The 18,359-nt window shown below is 44.2% G+C and overlaps 1 protein-coding gene across 1 annotated transcript in view; it reads right to left on the minus strand.

The window, feature by feature from the left end:
• LOC142055648 (syntabulin-like) overlaps positions 1–18,359 on the minus strand; it is a 76,125-nt gene that overhangs the window by 32,934 nt on the left and 24,832 nt on the right. The window contains 3 exon segments of the mRNA XM_075089764.1: positions 8,701–9,161; positions 10,385–10,534; positions 11,528–11,582. Of these exon segments, the coding sequence (XP_074945865.1) occupies positions 8,701–9,161; positions 10,385–10,534; positions 11,528–11,582 (666 nt within the window).

Below are 18,359 nucleotides of genomic sequence, written 5' to 3' on the forward strand. Positions count from 1 at the left end.
TTCTTACAGTTATTCAGTAGGTCTACAGTAAGTAAAAACACGCTGGAATAAGAAGGTCTGCTAAGAGTGTGCTAACAGTGATTATAATTAGTGTTCTGTTAACCAATGAGTTGGGTTTTTCCGGGCATAAATTGTGTTAGGAATGCAAAGCAAGGCTGACATCAGGAATGAATACTTCCCTGGTTTAAACAGCTTGCATCATTCCATCCAAACTCCGCTCAAATTCTTGCTTTGGAACCCAGAAAGAATGAGTCACCTGTGGCTGTAGTTCATCATAGGTGCCTCTTTATTGAGAAACGAAACCTTTTCTGAGCCTGAAAGGTCGTAGCTTTATGTTGAATATGCATAGGAAGTTTGGAATAGAGATCAATGTTTGGAATAATGACCAAGTAAAAGAGCAGTGAAAAGGTAATCACTTTGTGGTTGTATTTATTGCTTGTATTTATTTTTCAGTGACTTCAGTTCCTCTGTCTGAGGTAATGTGAAGGTCTCCTCTCATTTGGATGCTACTGGAGTCCAATAAAATTACTCAGCCAGCGGAGTGCATGGAAACCACCTCTCTGTGCAGAGGAGTTGTGTGTTGTGCAGTTTATAGGGTGGGGCAGAAACATGATCTGCTGTGACTGTCCTCGCTTCAGAATTGCAAATGAATAGCAGCACTGCTTAACGCCTCATGTGGCTTTTTGGAATACCGCTGCCTTTACATGCAGGCTAGTGCGCATATACCGTCTTCCTTTCTGCATCAGTTCAGAGGTGCAGGGAACATACAAAAATCTGCTACTGTAAAGTGGCAAACATTATTACTCTGCATATGCTAGACTGACAGCACTGTCACCTACCTGGCCTTCTGGTGGAATGTACAACAGTGGGACATCACCTCAAAAACACCGTTGGGAATTCCGTTAACTTGGGAGGTAGATCCTGATGCAAATTACTAATTTCATTCTTCCATGACAGACAGCAGAGCAGCTTAACAGAGCATAGGGAAACTTCTGGCCATTAATAATCAATGAAGGGAAACCGTGAAGGTACTGAATAAGTGCAGTCCCTCTCCTGTCCTGCCCAGTCCAAAGATAACATGAAGCCTTTGTACCTCAAATACTTCTAAGTTTTGTGTGCCCAGTTTGTCCATAGTTGGCATCTACCAGACACGGCTGCATCCAATGATGACAGCTTTTAATTCTCTGCATTTTACACACTTATGTGGATGCGCACGGGTAGTTTAGGCATGTTGAAAGTTAACTCCTTACGGCCTTGTCAATGAGAATTCTTGATTCTCTTTTAATAAGCACATCTTTATTCTTACGGAATCTGTGTTAAATTTCACCTTTTCAAACTAATGAAGCTTCATTTTTATTTTTAAGCCCTCCTGCAAGCAGCTTGACAGATTTTTCTAATCTAATAAACTGAATGCGAAGCCGGAGCGACCTCCTAACATCATTCTGTTACTACTTATGCAATCGAGGAGAGAGCTGTAACGTGCCACTTGGAGTATGGATCCAGTTGTTGCCCCAGCGCCACTCAGTGATGTGTTCTAGCTGAAGTGGGGAATAAAACAAGTGGATTTGGGGGTTACTTTTTTCCTTTGCTCTAGTCAGCCATGTATTTGTTGAAATTAGAAAACTATTTCTGTCGACAGATTCTCTGAGCTAGCAGGTAATGATGTCTGGGGTTTTATAGCAGTGATAAGAAATAATGCTAAAAGGATACACAACTGTAGACTTTAATTTTTTTTTCCTTAAAGGCTATTGTTTCTATCTGTACTGAGCAATAGAATACAACACAGATGCTGAATACATGAAAAGGAACATTAGAAGTTGTCACCTCATCTGATCATGAAGAAAATGTTTGTAGTACTTGCATTACAAAGAGGATAGCTTCTGATGCCTCTGCTGAGGGGAAGGAGGGACACAAGCCAATGTCCTAGGCAAGTCAAATTGTTTTGGTCTGATTTTGAAAAAGACAGCTAGTATTGTTGCTTGAAGCATTAGATTTGTCTAAATAGCTCTGGGCCTTACAACTGTCCTACGTTCTCCCTGACACACTGAATCCTTGAGAACTGAGTGGCTTTTAGATTGCAAAATATTTGGGCAAATTATTAATTATAACCCATTTCTGACAGGAACTTAAAGTATGCTGAAAATTGGACTCGTGTTCTTTAGCAGTTCACATTTTCTTTAATTGCAGACAACAACAGGTAGCAGAAAGGGGAAAAAAAAAAAAGAGAAGCAGCGCAGCAACGAAAGAAAATGGGGGAAGAAGACCAAAGGCTAATGAAAGAAGAAGAAAACAAAACTGATGTAGAAGTGTCCGGACACAAGCCAGGCATCAGTGGCACAGTGCCAATGAAAAAGAGAATTTCAGCTCTACAACATACATATTGGTATTGATTGAAGTATTTCTAGGGCTGCAGCATTTCTAGGACTCCAACCGTTTGGTTTCAGTACGTTCTTCAGGGCATCTTGGAAGGCAGGATTCTCTCCGAATATCTTCAACGACTAGTAGGTGGTTATTAAAGGAGAGAAAATGCCCACAGAAAATCATGCCTTGATGGAATGAAGTTTCCTGCAATAGTCCTATTCCAGCACCCTTCTTTGCAGCAAAAGTGACTGAGCAAGGATGTTGACTGAAAGACATCCTTAATGAATAGTTCAAGCCTAGAGAAAAGAATGGAAATACCTAAGAGTGTGGTAAATCTCCTGTATTGTCTATGCTTACCCGAAACATGTAATTAAACAGTTTTAAAGAACCCTTTGCTTCCTGCCTGATCGAGAATGTCTGCTTTTGCCTTTCCATAAAGGTATTTATAAATGTTTCACATTTTTCCATGGGAGATAATATTGACGCGTGCAGAAGAAAATTACTTGTTAAAGGTGACCCACGACTCTCAACGTACTCCTGGTAGAGTACGCTCTGGTAGAGCACAAGTTACAGCTGAACACAAAAGTGGATTTCTTGTCACTTTGTCACTTGCAGCCCCTGTGCTACCTTGCCCCTTTACAACACTACAGTGGTTAACAGCAGGGGCATCGCTACACAGCAGTGGTGCGTGCTGCTCCTTTCTTATGAAGGCTAATGTTGTGAACGTAGGGGAGCAATTCAATCGCTTACTTGTATTGGTAAATTTGTATTTCTAGCAGAAATTCTTCTACTTCCTACATTACGGGGAAAAAAAAGTCTCACGCTGTATACTTGTTGCATAGGTAGTACAACTGAAAAAAAGGTGTCCTCCTGTGAATACATCTAAGTGTGAAAATTCTCAGTTCAGTTAACAGCACTTCTCAGGTTCCATTTTTGTACACTTACTGTATGTATTTACAGTGGGATTCCTGTCAGAAAAGCGTGCAAGGTAAATAGGCAGTAGAAGACAACAGTAGTTTAATGAAGAAGAAAAGTTAATGTCTGCTGGAGGGCAAGGTGTGTGGGAGGAGGAGGGTCCATGTGGTTATTAGGTGCAGCTCAGAAGTTCAGTGAATACCTCCTGCATCTTCTGCTGTGCGGATGCTATTATCCCTGAATTCATGGGCTGTCTTGTGGCAGATGAGTGAGGACAGCAAATCCTGTGCCTGAGACGGGTTCCCTGTGTATCCAGGGTCCTGTGAAGTTGTAACAGAATGGGAAGGGGCGGGGGGACTAGATCACCTCTGCCTCGAAAAATAGAATTTTTAACTAAGTTGTAAGACACAAGTTCTGCTTAAAAGAGAAGTACTTGAGAAAGTAAAGACAGTAAGGCTTACTCTGAATGGCCTTTGTCATGGAGAAAAGTTTTAAAAAATACTTAGTATGCTTGTCATGCTGCTTAAAACCTTGCACAGACCAACTGATTTGACAGCAATTTTTAGACATTAAAGAAGTCATTGAGAAATGTGAAATTTTAAAATACCTTTTAGAAAGCAACAATATGCACTTTTGTGTGTATCTTCTGCGCAAGTGTTCTGGCTGGAGTAGAATCGATGACTACAGTCTGTCCAGACTGAACAGCAGTATGGCAAGCAAATCTGCTCCTAGTACACACCTCTAAAGTATCTGATGGTGGATTGGAGATAAGAAGAAAGTCTGTGAATAAGCTTTAATAGCAATCCGTGTCTGTCCTTTTAACCACACCGATGAAGCAAGGAGGCACATGTCGTAATTCTTTCCCTATTGCTGACACAGGGCAGGGAAACCTAATACCTGTTGCCTAGTTTAGGTTGGAAGCGACATCGCATCTTTCTAAAAAAATCAGTTTAGTGCTTACTATTGCTATTTTTGAGACAATGTAAAATAGGTGCAACTAGATGTTATTTATTAAAAATAACAAAACATTGGCTAGTTAAGAAGTTAGAAACAAAGCCCCTGACTGCGTCATGAGAATGCTCGTGTTTTTTGAGCCTTCAGCCGTTTTAAAAACGATTAGGTGCTGCCACCTCCTGCACATCAGCCCTCCTGCGTTGCTTTGCCCTCTCCTGCTGCGTACTCACACTGTTTTGCTGTTCTTCCCTCCATTTCCCTGCCTGTACTTGAGCACAACTGCTCTAGGAATTGCTCCCATCTACTCTACCAAGTCCTGACATAATGCCAGAAAGGGTACAGTGCTCTCGTAGGTAGTAGTCTGTATGTCAAAACAGCATGCATTGGTTTCATATGTTTTCCTGCGCTATAGTTGCTTGTGTCTGCAATGCCCCATGTTCATTTGTCTGAAGGGTTTTGGAGGAAAATGCTCCCCTGTTCTGCTCATGTAGGACATAAATAAAACAGTGGTTCAATTTTAGCGCATTTCTAGCGGTTGGGATTTAGGTGAGGTAGTTGATTTGGGGGGGGAAAGAAGGCAAAATGAGGAAGGGATCAGAAGTGAAGAAGAGCCTTGTGAGTGGGTGGACCTAAGTAAGCATGCAGGTGAATCTCTGGTGAGGCGGTGGGCAGTGCCTGTGCCTCGGTGTTTTCAGCAGCTGAGAGGCATGTTGGGTACCTCTTCAGCTGAATATTAAAGAAAGGCTTCTTTGAGCCTGGATTAGAAAGAGAAATAGAGAAATGCATAATGGGATTATCAATAGGTGTTGCTTCAACCAGGGAAGGAGCCGCCTTGGTTCCTATGCTACCCTGTAAGCATGAATTCAAGCAGCCACCTGCTACCTGACCCTTAACCTATGCCCTGCTTGTCCTCCCCACCTGCACACTTTGAGGCAAGACTTCAATTCTTGCCTCAGTATGGTATGAACAATTTCTCAACTCAGAAAAAGGAGGAGGTTTTATTGAACTCTTTGGAGGCTAATGGTCCTCCCCTAGCTGCTCCATACAGCAGCAGCAGGATCCAGGTGAATCATGGCTAAGAGTAAAGCCAAATATTAGATGGGGAAAAATCAAGGTGGTACATTTGTCACAACAGCTGGGATATCCTCTGTGGATCGGGGAGCAAAGGCCAGCCCCACAAAGTCTGGGACTGGAGCATTTATCGTGGTACTTCAGGCCTCTTCTTTCAAAGGGTACCTTGAGCTGTCTGCATACTTGCAGGATGGAGGAGGAAAGGCGGCAGCTTGGAAGCGAGCTGTATTTCAGGTAGAGATCAGAGCACGGACTTCTATCAGGAATGTGACGGGAACTCTCTTGCTGAGCATAGTTAAATAACTTATGAGAGTTGAGCGGACAGAAGATTTTTAAGGGCAAGAAGCAATTTTGACGTTATTCTGGTGTTAGCGCCTTGTGTCTTAAACATGGACCACGTCCAAAACATGGTTTGAAATGAGTTCAGCCTATTGACATTTTAAATGTAAGTGTAGGTTCATACTGCTTTGTTGCCTGCCTGCTGCAAAAGACACCCACGTAGTCACAGGTGAATCTCTCTCCTAGAACTGAAGATCTAAACTAGTCCTCTAAACTATGCTCCATTTCACCACCACTCAAAGCAAAGATCACTTAAACAATAGTGGCTGTTAAAGAGAAACCCAAAATTGTGATAAAGATGGTAAAATCCCATATAAAATATTGCGCTCTCAGCCTTGAACAGACATGCTTTGAAGTAGCAATAAGGCATGTTGTGTCATGTGTTCCAGTCCCATCCCCTCCACCCGCCAACCTATTAATTTTGGCCCTTGTGCCCAGGTACTTAAAAGAAAAGCTTTTGAAAGTGACTTTGCAGCAACTATGTATTGCAGTAGTGTCATAAGGCAAGTCAAGTGGCCTGCAGGAACCCAACAAGGTAGGTGAGCGTGGAAGAGGAAGTTGCTGGCAGAGGAAGCAAGGCGCTCTCGTGTTCTCATCTTTGTGAACTCTTGGAGCCTGTGTTACATCAACATGCCTGTTTGATTCCTCTTCCTCAGTGAAATGCTTAATGAACACTAGGGAATCTGTTGCAAACACAAGTAATTCAGAACCCAGGCATTACAAGGATGCAAAAGGTCTCTGAATTGCCTCTGTAAGCATTGGTGCATGTGACCCTCTTGAGTGTTGCAAATGCTCCCCACATGCTGGCCAACTATTCCTCCTTCCTTGTGGCTAATAACTCCATTCTTCCCCAAAGCGGCAGGGCAGTGCATGGCGTTGTCTGGCTTCACCAGGCTTCTTCTGCTCTGGGTTGCACAGAGAAATATTACACTTGCTTTGCTGGAGGGGAGAACAGGAAGCCAGTGAGGTTTAACCGGCCAGAGGTGTTGTTGAAAGGTTGGTTGGGTGGAGGCAGGCAAACACCGCTATGTCGCCTGTTGGTTAGCATTGCCCTCCTCTGAACTATGCATGGATTTCAAGTTTTGGACAGGAAGAATTTCTGGTTTGATGGTCACAGTGGCATCTCGGTGGGCACACTGAGACTGCATGGCTCTCAGGTTAATTAAACAAGGTATTCTGGACTTCTGTTAAATGCCGGGAAGACTGACACTCTCCTGGCAGCACAGAAATGAGCAGTTACAAGCTTCTGGAAGATTGCATTGAATTAAAGATTAGGCACTTGCATTTGTTAACTCAGCATGGGTGCAGTCATGCAGGTGGCATGTGTGTCCACAGACCACCTGGAGCCTTTTTCTCTGCCTGAGTGCTTATGCTTGGAGCTGTAATGAAGTTTTTCTCAGCAGAATTCTCTTCTTTGGGTCCTGATGGTTCCTTATGCCCTGATACAGTGCCTCCGCCAGCTCTGCCTGTGCCCAATAGCTCAGCTGAGACCGGCTATTTTATATGGCTTTGCTACAATAAAACACTCACACATTTACCATTTCTAACAGGCTTCATTGAACTTGTGATTATAAAGGTAATTTACAATGAAACAATTAAATAAACAATAAGCTAAAGCACAATACATTTCAAAGGGCTCATATGACTACAACATTCCAACACATTAAAACTTTAAAACAACATTAACACTCAAATTGTACCTACACCTATACTTATCTTTCTAACACGTTTCAAGACTCTCAACAAAGTACCTTTTTGGTTACAGTCCCTGTAAACACACAAGACCAGTGAAACACTCAAGCAATTGTACAACTGAGAAGAACACTACACAAGACAGGAACAAACAATGTGCTGGAAACCGCCTGGGGAATAGGGGGTTTACCTCTAAATTGAACTGACTCTTTGGACAACGAATGGATAACACTAGCATGCTCTCTGGAATACATGTGTGATATCCTTAGCGGGAACAAGCCTCCGTGTCACTCAACACTGTAATTTCACAAAAGCTTTAGGTTAGTGCTGCCTAAAGAAATAGCCCACCTTTCTCTGGCCGTTTGCTCCCATGCACGTCTCACGCTACTCTTGAGCCAGTGCAAAGTGCTGGTATATTTGCCCAGTGAAGCAGCCAGGGAAACTCATTGAGCTTAACAAACAACAAATTAACATTCAGCAAACAAACATGAAAGAGAACTCACTGTATTCTCCTTGATCTCCCTGGTCATGTTCACTGTGCAGATATGTTGGCACCAGAAAGACACCAGCGCGGTGGGGTGGGGGGGTGGGGAACATGGTGACTGGGAGCAGGAGGACTATTTCTGTAGGCAGCAGTACTCTCAAAAAACGCCAGTTACAAACATCCTGTAGAAAGGCTTTACCTTTTCCATTCTGAAACAAGTAACATGTTTTCAAACCGATTTATAGGGCAAATCAAATAGTCAAGAGCAAAACGGTGGACTAGGACAGAACTGCAAAACAACGCTCTAGTACTGTAAATGAGATCTGTTCCTGCTCCATGAGTACTGAAAGGCCGCATGATAGTTGGTACAACAGGGGCTGCTACAGCCAGATCGCTGGCGAGTCTGCTGCTCCAGTATCTCTTCTTTATTCCTGTCTGAGAAACAGTATTGACGTACCCAAAGACTTCATCATCATCAGGTTCTGTAAAATCAAGTTCTTTCACAAAATGGTTTTCATTAACTCCGTGCTCCACCTTCCTGCATGGAGGTGTCACAGGAGACAAAAGGATGGTCGAGTTTGGCTCACCTGGAGTTAAGTCCACTACGATACCAGAATCACTGAGGCTTTTGAGAGAAATTGACCCAATTCCTTCAGTGAAGAAGGCGGGCTTAGAGGACAGGCATCTTGAGCTCTGAGCTCTGAACATGTTTTGAATAAACTGCTCCCCTTCTAGGCTATATGGCACCACATCAGTCTGGATGGTCTGCTCCACCATCATGTTTCTGACTTTCTCCTCCTCCTCCTGGGAAAAAGTTAGTTTTTCATCCAGAACATTTTCAAGCATCTCTTGATTCACAGTAGAATTGGAGGGAGCTGGCTCACTCAACTCAGAGGTTGTGGTGGTCAAACTCTCTTCAAATAAATCAGTCCCGTTAGCTGTGTCCTCATGAAGAAACAGCCCACTATCTGCCAGCTCCTCCAGAGCTTGGTCCTCTGTGGTGGGGCTGTCTGGCATCGTGGTACACAACGGCTTGCCCTCAGAGTCACATGTGTACTCCGGGCGCTGCTCATCTCTCACAGAGCTCTTCAGGGCCATCTCCATGCTCGACACCAAAGATTCCAGTTTCTTGTTCTCAATGCTTATTTCTAGGAAGTATTTCTGAAATTTTTTGTCTTTCTCAGCCAAGCTGTTCTTCATGCTCTCAATAACTTGCTTGAGTTCTTTAATTTCCCTCCTTGCTTCCAAGAGGCTCAGCTCCATCTCCACATGATTACACTCGTCTTCGATCCAGTCTTCCTTCATACGTTCCACCTGAGCTTTGAGCTTTTCGATTTCTCTTTCCCTGGAGCAAAATAAAAATATCGTAACACTTGTGGTGACTGCCTAGTTAAAGAGTCAACGTGAGGCTCCACCTCACTGGGGTGGCTATGCTGCAAAGATGCTCCAAGGAAGAAGCAAATTCCTCCATGCATCGTTTGCTGCCACCTCTGGGAGAACTGGCAGAGATGTCAGCTGGCTGCCAAGACACACTGGCTGATTCCTAGCTGGAGTCAGCAACCTTGCCACACAGCCAGCAGCCTTGTGGGCTATGCTGTGATCCTGGACACTTTGAGGTGAAAGTGGTGGCCTCTGGGTTAGGTCCAACCAGTACAGCGCTTGACATCTCATCTACTGCCTCACCCTGGAGGAAATGACAAACAGCTGCCTGGATGTGTCCCCTGTGCCTGCCAGCAGCTCGTCACGTATAGCCAGAGCCAACAGTGGCCTCAGACAGCAGGATGGCTCAGGGCTGCAGGCACCTGGCTTGCTTTGCACCCGGCTTGCTTTGCACCCCCCCAGCCCAGCATGGATCCAGAGGCTTCTGCCTTCACTTGCAAGCAAGTGGGGAGAAGGGCCCCCTGCGTGAGATCCAGCCCTCACAGGTACAGATGTTGGGCCACCCAAAGCAGGACCAAGGGGTCCCTGGGACTCTACCTTGGGGCTCCATTCAAACAACCCGTTGTGCCCGCTTGGGTTGTGTGTGCTGGAAAGCCAGTTCTCAGAGCACAGCTTTAATAAAAGAGAGAACATCTGTTGCTGTGTAATGTACATTGTTGCTTCTTCGCTTAGCATCCATACAAAGTGCTATTGCAAAAAAGTCCATATCTAAGCAACAAAACCACAAGCGGGCACACTAGCTTGTGTCAGAGCTTTTCTTTCATTAGGGGAAAAGGGGGACATTTTTGGTCGTATTTTCTGAGTGAGGTGGAACTTTTTTTATGTATAAAAGGTCTCAGTGCTAAAGTAGGCTGGTGAAGAACTATCCTTTGAAAGTCTTCTATCGGGAAAGTTCAAAAAAAGGGAAAAAGAGACAGCCATATTTGTAACAAAAGTGCACGGTACATATTCACTGAGCACACAATGAAACCTTAAATACCTGAAAACAACCTAATCAGCCCGATCATATTTCTAATCTCTTAATGAAAACTTTACATGGTCAAGAAAAGAGTACAAATGATCAGGACTCCCATCCCTTAATGCTCCTGAATAAATCTTGTCCAGTCTTATTTCTGAAGTGAAATATACCTTTCTGTAACTTTGCACTCGGATTCCTTCAGCTTTTTTTTCAAATGCCGTATTGTAACTTCTTTCTGCTGCAGAGGAGTCAAATACCGCTCCGGATTTTCTGCCTTAGTGCTGCAATTGTGACCACAAGAAATAGATTTCCCTGATCGCCTGAAAAGAAAAAAACCATCACACCATCACATAACATCACTCCTACAGTTCTTCAGTCCTGGCAAAAAGGAACACATCCCATAGACTGATATGGCGCTTGACTCATTTTGGGCTCCTCAGTGTCCACACAAGTGACTCCCTCTGGCAAATCAAAGTACTTGAGAAAATGGCTGATTTGTGGCTATAGTACAAAATTTACTATTTATCATACTTGTTTTCAGTGCCATTACCTCAAATGAGACATTTAACTTTAAAACACCTAGCCATCTCCTCACCCAAAACGGTGCCCAAGAGCAGGCAGCTGGGCCATTGGCAAGGGCACCCAGCTGCAGACACAGCCAGGTAAGGAAGCGTACAGACTGAGTTCAGCTCCACATGTGAGTTAAGAAGCCGAGCACCCTGAAACCTACATTAATCCTGTCTAGCTTTAGGTGTGTATCTGACATGCTTGGCTGTTGAGTTGCCTGGGGTGGGAGGAAAGAGAGAGAAAGGGAGGGAGAGAAACAACAATTTCTTCTCTGCAATACGTGTTGCACGCTCCCGCAGGTATTAGTTTTCTTCCCTGTAGAGGAAACTGCACGCAGAGGTACCTAAGGCCGGGCAGGGTGAATTTTCACCCGAGCATACAATATTTTCTATACAACCCCACCCAACTCTCTCCAAAGTTGAAAGGACCTTTCTGTGAAAGAACCAGGAAAGCCACATGAGAACTGACAGCATAAAACCACGGAAAGGAGCCTGCCTTGGAGTGAAAACCAGCTACAAAGCGCTTTGACTAAAAGTAACCTTGAATTTTACAGTACTGAAACAGTCAAACTTTTACATGGGATAGAGCACACTGTTGATTGTCGAGCCACCAATATGAAGAGTCACACCCATGCTGAGGAGCAACACGACCCCTTTGGCAAGCCAGACAACCAGCTGATGCCCCATTTGCGTGCAGAGAAGGTAAGTCAGTGTGCTGAACACCAGGATGCTGAAATAAAGACTTGCCTCGTCACTTGGCTGCTGTCACTTCCTTTGTTTGAGCCTGAGTTGCTTCTGCTGGCTAAAGAAGCCCCATAATTCTGACGGGTGTTCGCAGGACTCGGCTGGTTTTTGCTCAGTGTTGACAAAGGGACCTTTTCACGGGAAGCAGGTGGGCTGGGTCTGGACTTGTTGGATAAGGATCCATTATTCTGACCATGAAGGCCACAACTGGAGGAGAACCAACATGGTTAAAGCATACTGGATTATCTTTATCACACAACTCATTATGTGTCTTATTTCACGCACAAAGTTGTCTACACACTAAAACAGGTAGATAACTGTGAGTGGCCGGGAAGAAAGTCCTGAAGTCATCAGCCACTGCACACTCTTTCACTGACTGTGGGGCTCTCAGTCTGAATTATGTGATCTAGGGAAACGGTGGCCATTTTCACGTTTCTCTGTGGCTAGCACGGTTCCCACTGACTCCACCAGATCATCCACATTCCCTGAACCTCTGACTCCATTAAGTAATGAGAGGACTGCAGCCTGGGCTAGTGCCAAAAGAACCACGCTTCAGCCTTCCCTGGCCAGACCTGCAGAGAGATGCCTGCTCGTGGAGGTTTGCTCTAAGACTGCTTTCATGCTCCTTGGCAAGCAGCCTGAGGGATCACAGTGTGTGATGAAAACCGATTTGTTTGAGCCACTGTTCCTTTCTCTCTTTGGCATAGAGGGTGCTTCTGCTGCCACTGTCAACTATTCATAGAATCATAGAAGAGAACCATAGAATCATTAAGGTTGGAAAAGACCCCTAGGATCATCAAGTCCAACTGTCAACCCAACATCACCAAGTCTCCTAAACCATGCCCTGAGGTGCCACATCTACACATCTTTTAAGTACCTCCAGGAATGGCGACTCTACCACCTCCCTGGGCAGCCTGTTCCAATGCCTGACCATTCATTTGCTTAGATATAGTTCAAACCCTACTGTGAGCAGGCTGAAATAGTATTAAAATAGACAAAGAAAACCACAGATTTTTTTCTTCCTTCCTTCCTTCCTTCCTTCCTTCCTTCCAGTTTCCCTCATACGTATCTACCTTTCTTTTCCCACTCTTTATTAAATAACCTGACTGTCGACTGTGGGCTTGAAAGCAACTGGTATCTGTGCTGCTGGCAACTGCCAAAGGACTGAGGTGCTCTGAGCACAGCTTCCCAAGGTGGGTTCCTCGCTTGCTCACTTGGTTTGTCTTCCTGCACTGCTACACTGCTACCTACATCCTCTCATGGAATTGGTTCTTCTAAACTGTAATGAACGGGCTGGTTTCAGAAAAGAAGAAGGCAAATCCAGCCAACCAAAGAGGCTTGAACATAAAAATTTAAATACCACAGCACTATGAAGCAAGAACTCTCCTCAAGATTCCCTAACTTGGTTTCGTCCCTCCTCTGAAAATGGAACAGTTTATAAGGAAGGTGGCTGCTGCAAACCTTCATCACACTGCTGTGGTTTGGGTGATTTTATAATTATTTTACAATGAAGTGCTGGACTGTGGTTTGTGACAACACTGAGATTTTTCAGAGGAAGTTGAGTCAAACAGTTAAAAGAGAACATATCGCAAAGGAGACCTCTCCTTCCACTTCGTACAGTACAGCATCAACTCTTGGGTGAGGCAGAATTCACATAGACTGTGCGTAACGCAGCAATGCAATTGAAGGAGCATTATTACAGAGGCCTTCTGTCTAATTAAGTGGGTCAGGATGCTCTAATTTAAAGTTACATTTAAATGCACAGAAATGCATGCAATGATACAGAATCTTACTGCAAGTAAGGTGATTTTAGGGCTTCATATTATACTTAGTATTTTTCACACACACACGCACACACACACCCCTGTCCAGTACCTTTACTGGTTAGATTTAATCTAGAGAGTGCTTAGGTAATGTTTATTTTTCTAACAGTCTCATGACACAGATAGGAAACTGCTCATCAAGCATCCTTCTGCCAATCTCTGTGCACTGGGGCACACTCCGACCTCAGAGACATCTGTGTGACTTAAGCATAGAGGTATCCCACTGCCAGTCCCGGCCTGGCCTACCTGCCAGCACTTCCACAAAGGGCAGGAAACCCGTCCTGTCAATCTGAACTCTTTGCACCTACTCCAACAAATGTAACCAGCAGGGATTTTGTGGGTGGAGCACAATGTGCGCTGCTCCACCCAAATGTCCTCACCCTTGCATTCACAAGCTCTCTGGATTTGCACTTCACAAATGATAGGGAGAAATCTTACAGAAATCTTTCTTGAAAGATTTGTTTAGATAGATAACTCATTTATATATTTTTTTTTATTTGCATATAGTTTTAGTTACAGAAAGGTTGGGCAAGGGTGTTGAATACAAAAGCATCAAAGGCAATATTGTCTACTTCTTCCTACAAAAAATAAGGTCATGACCTGGAAAGGGACATGCCAAGCTGACAGTTTATTACAAAGAGAAAACAGTGATAAGACCAAAAGGTTAAGGTTAACTTCTTAGAGGTACTGCTGTTAAGCAACATATACCCAGTTGTCTCCTCCTCCACTCCAGCTGAAGTCTTTTCTGTCTTACCTGAGGGTATCTCCCATACTTGTTATGAACAAACAACAAAAAAATACCTGTCGGCTGATCTGGCCTACTGACATGTTTTGGTCTCAAAAAATATAGCTTTTTTTTCCCCTTTCTCATATTACAGTTCTCATCAGCGTAAGTGCTGCCCAAGAGCATAGTGTTAGCCAAATTGTTTCAAAACTCACACTAGTGGTATTTTATGTATTAGCTGCAAGGCCTTACATAGTAGTCTCTCTCTGCACTAGCAACTCTCTCACTCTTCAGGAAAAATTGCTTTGCTTACTTGTGAGAAAAAGACCTTTTGCTTCCAGCAGCCGACACACGGGCTTCAGGCACTGAGGTACAGCCTGTGTTGCTTGAAGAGCTAAAATTGGTTTTAACCCCTGGAAAAGAAAAGGGACGAGTAAAAACACAGTGGAAATCATAAGTCAAAGGCTGTTTTAAAAATCACAATGAACAACAGGCATCATCCCTTTGCCCATCCTGTGTGAATTTTAGCAGTTGCGTGAATTTTCCAACATCCCTGATGTCAAGCACGTGATTTGTTCTGGATTTGCAACATTTCTTCAGAAGTGGCACTTAAACAAGAGCAGAGAAAAACCATTTGGACACAAACCCCTCACACTAAAGAAGCCCTTTTAGGACACGGCTAGGAACATTTGTTGTGACAACCTGTTTGCTTTCTTACAGCCGTCAATACAAGAATCAGGCTGCTCACACGGCTCCTGCAGCAGCACACAACTGTAACTGCAGATTTCGCTTGCTTTAAACCATATGAAAACACTACGCGCTGGGGGAAAAGCCGCTTCCATTTTGGTTTCTGAGACGATGTACACATACATGCATATGTACATATAAATGTGTATAGGCTAATAGGGTATATGTGTCTGCATATGTACACACATATGCAGGTTCTCGTGGCACACAGAAGGACAGTAAAGCAGTTCTAATAGCCTTAAATCAATCCAATAATCACGCATGGCTCTCAAGTGCTTCTGGGGTGTTAAGCCATCTACCTGATTTCTGACTTTCTATGGATCACAGCTTTTATTTCCCAAGCCCTGGCATGTACAGGGAAAACCGCTTTCATTTTGCTACAAACAGTAGTAGGTAGAGCTACTAAGAAAGTCTTATCACCTGGAAAAATACCCACCCTAAAGTTAGGATCTTTTTCAGTCTGTCACTCAAATGGCAGATGTCCAAAACCATATCTGGGCCTTACACTGCAAAGCCACAATATTGTACGATGACTTTAATCTGAGGGAATGGAAATAACTTTCCCTCATCCTTTAAACAGCTGGTCGGGGGGAGCATCTCTCACCTGAGAATTTCTGGGCACCGTCTCACGCACAGACACCCCCAGCCAGCAGCTGCAGACTTACCATGAACCCCATTTTTGCTATATTTTCCATGATGCATCTGCAGATACCATCATCCCCCACTGGGGTGGATAAACCTTCAGCTGCACAGTCTTTCTTAAATCCTTTGCAGAACTGATGGTGATGTGCACGGCTTGTACCCCAGTTGACTAGGTTTGTCGCTGTGACAATGTGATTGCGAAAGCTCACACATCTAAGTCCCAGAACAACCCACCTAAGCAGCATTAACCATGAAAGAGGCTGCCATTTCTCAAAAACCATTTCTTTTGTCTGAACTGGCTATAACACTTGTTTTGCCCTGATCTGAGACTCCCCTGACTAAGAGGATTGTCTTACCCACCATTTCCCACAAAGGATACCACATATTGAGTCATCAGCTTAAGCGGTATCTCAGTTGAAATTCATTCATACATATATTTCCATGCTGCAGCCACTCAGTGTCACAGTGCTGGCAGGCAAGACAACTTGGCACTATGCTCTGACGGAAACGCTCATGCCACGCGTAGTGGCATCCAACACTGAGAGGCCCGTCACTCTGGCCCCAGCCCACCTTGCAGCAGGCTACAAGCAGCAGCACACCCACTCCCTAGGAGCAGAGCTGTGCACCGCTCTGTGCAACGGGAAGAACAACACAGTGATGGCCAACAAAGTAATGCAACGTTTTCCAGGATTGCTTCTTGCCTGCAAGACACTGGAGTGAAATAGTGCAGTACCAAGTGCTGTCCCTGCACTTCATTGCTCAGTGGGCAACGGCACTGAGCTAAGAGAGTGCTGCAAACAGCATCATGCTTTCTGCACTGCCTTTTAGCCTCCTTGCTGCCCTGACAGCACCACTACAGTCACCTAGCTCTAGCTGACATGGAGGGGAGAGGGGAGCCTGCAACCCCACGACTGCATGCTGTGCTGCCCATGACGAGGAGTGCAGGCAGTGCCAGCTGGCACAACCCAGGCAGAGGCAGAAAAGGCAGTGACGGTACGTCAGACGTGTGTGCACATCTGCCCCATGGGTTGGAGGACCACTGCTTAGGGAGCTAACACCGTCCTGCCACAGCACTGCAATTGGCTGGGCAAGGTAGAACAGCTTAGGTATACTTGGTCTGCCAGGACAGTATGCAACCACATCACATACGTACTTATGTATATGGAGCCAGTATATACATTTCTTACACAGATCCACACAATAACCATACATGCATGCCTGGAGTATAGCATCCCAGTCTGCTATTTATAGCCATTACAGATGGTTGGATACCCTGTGGCATGGTCTTCTGGCCTCAAAAGTCAAATTTTGCTTGCACTTGAGCATGTAATATTTTTCCTTCTATAAGAATAAAGCTCAAACTTTCTTGTGTGCATTTGATTGTCCATGTGCTATCTAAATGGTAAGGTTACAACATAGAAAAAAGGAAGAAGTGTCAGTAATACCTGTGACAGGAACACTGACAGCTGAGCAGAACTGGATTCCTAAAACTCAGGATGCACCTGAGTTTAGTAAATCTTTTAAGCTAATTTAGTCTTTTTGTGTAAGTCTTTCTTATTTGCAACTTCACCACTCTTTCATAGCTGCCAAAATATAGAAACCACAGAACTACCTATCTTCTGACTCCATAAACATGACCTCTTAATAAATATCTATGTGTGTGTATATATAGATATAAAAATCATTCTTGATGCTAGGTTTGCATATAGTCACCCAGTGAATCAGAGCTGTAAATGAAACAGCGCTGACAGAGACAGCTTGTCCTCAGAATGTAAAACACTTCAATTTGCTGAGCTTCCGTGCCTTTAAAAGCATCCTGTTACACAGCAAAGAGACGAAAACGCAAAATAAGTTCACCACTCCAGTGCAGCTGCTAGAGGAATAAGTAGCATGCTGTCCCTGTAGATAGCTTTATTTAGAGACCCCAAGGGAAGAGAGGGGGCCTGACTGCATAAGAACTTCCAGCAAAGCCATTAGAAACAGCTGGAAAAGTAGAGATAATTCAGTTGTAATGCCCTTTATTGAAAGAATCTGTATTTTTAAAAGACTAAGTTTAATTTATCTTAAAACTTTTAACTCACAGCTACATCTCCAGTTTCAATCTTTCACAGCGTAAGCAGTAATATTTCCAGGAAACATTAATGCTACTTCTTTTCTATTTAATACGGGGTTGTTCCTGCAAGATTGTTTTTGTACACCACAAGCAATCTAGGAAAGAAAACCAGACTGCTCACATGCACGAACAAATGTAAGAAAAAGAAGCTGCTCAGAAGTGATGAAGTCTTGCTTCAGCATTTCCGGCTTTTCTTCAGATAACACCCTTTAAAAAATGACCCATGTTGAGGGCAAAGGCTGCCAGCAGGGAATGTACTCAATTCACAGTGTCAAGCTCAGCTGACAGCGTGTTTTTGTTCCAGCCCCTGGCCTTTGACTTACTATGCGATTTACTATTACTATACATGAGACTCTTGCCTTGCACTTTGCTATAAATTTCACATCCAACAGTAACTGCGTAAATGCAGATATAATCCTGGGAGCAAGGATCAGGACTCTCCTCCACGTAGACTGCTCTATTCTTTGTGTGACAGAGAAGCTGCTCCCACGTGCTCTGCCGCTGCCCATGTCCGACAGATACCCTCTACTACCACGAGGTCTAAAGCCATTGGAGGAAGCTGATGATGCTCTGTAGGTTGCAGTGGTTGAGAACTCTTGTGAGAGGTGTGGATTTGAACTCCTTTGGTCTAAGGAGGGCACTGAACTCAGATCTTTTCCCCGAGCTCTACTTGCTCAGCTGCCACACAAAACAGGGTGGGTGGTAGCACCAGTGCTGGCCATAGTTCAAAGCAATGAAACGTGCTGGTTGCTGGCACTCACAGAGGTGGTCTGGCTCTGGTACAGA

The sequence above is a fragment of the Phalacrocorax aristotelis genome, chromosome 3, assembly GCF_949628215.1.
Source record: "Phalacrocorax aristotelis chromosome 3, bGulAri2.1, whole genome shotgun sequence".
NCBI classification, from domain to species: domain Eukaryota; kingdom Metazoa; phylum Chordata; class Aves; order Suliformes; family Phalacrocoracidae; genus Phalacrocorax; species Phalacrocorax aristotelis.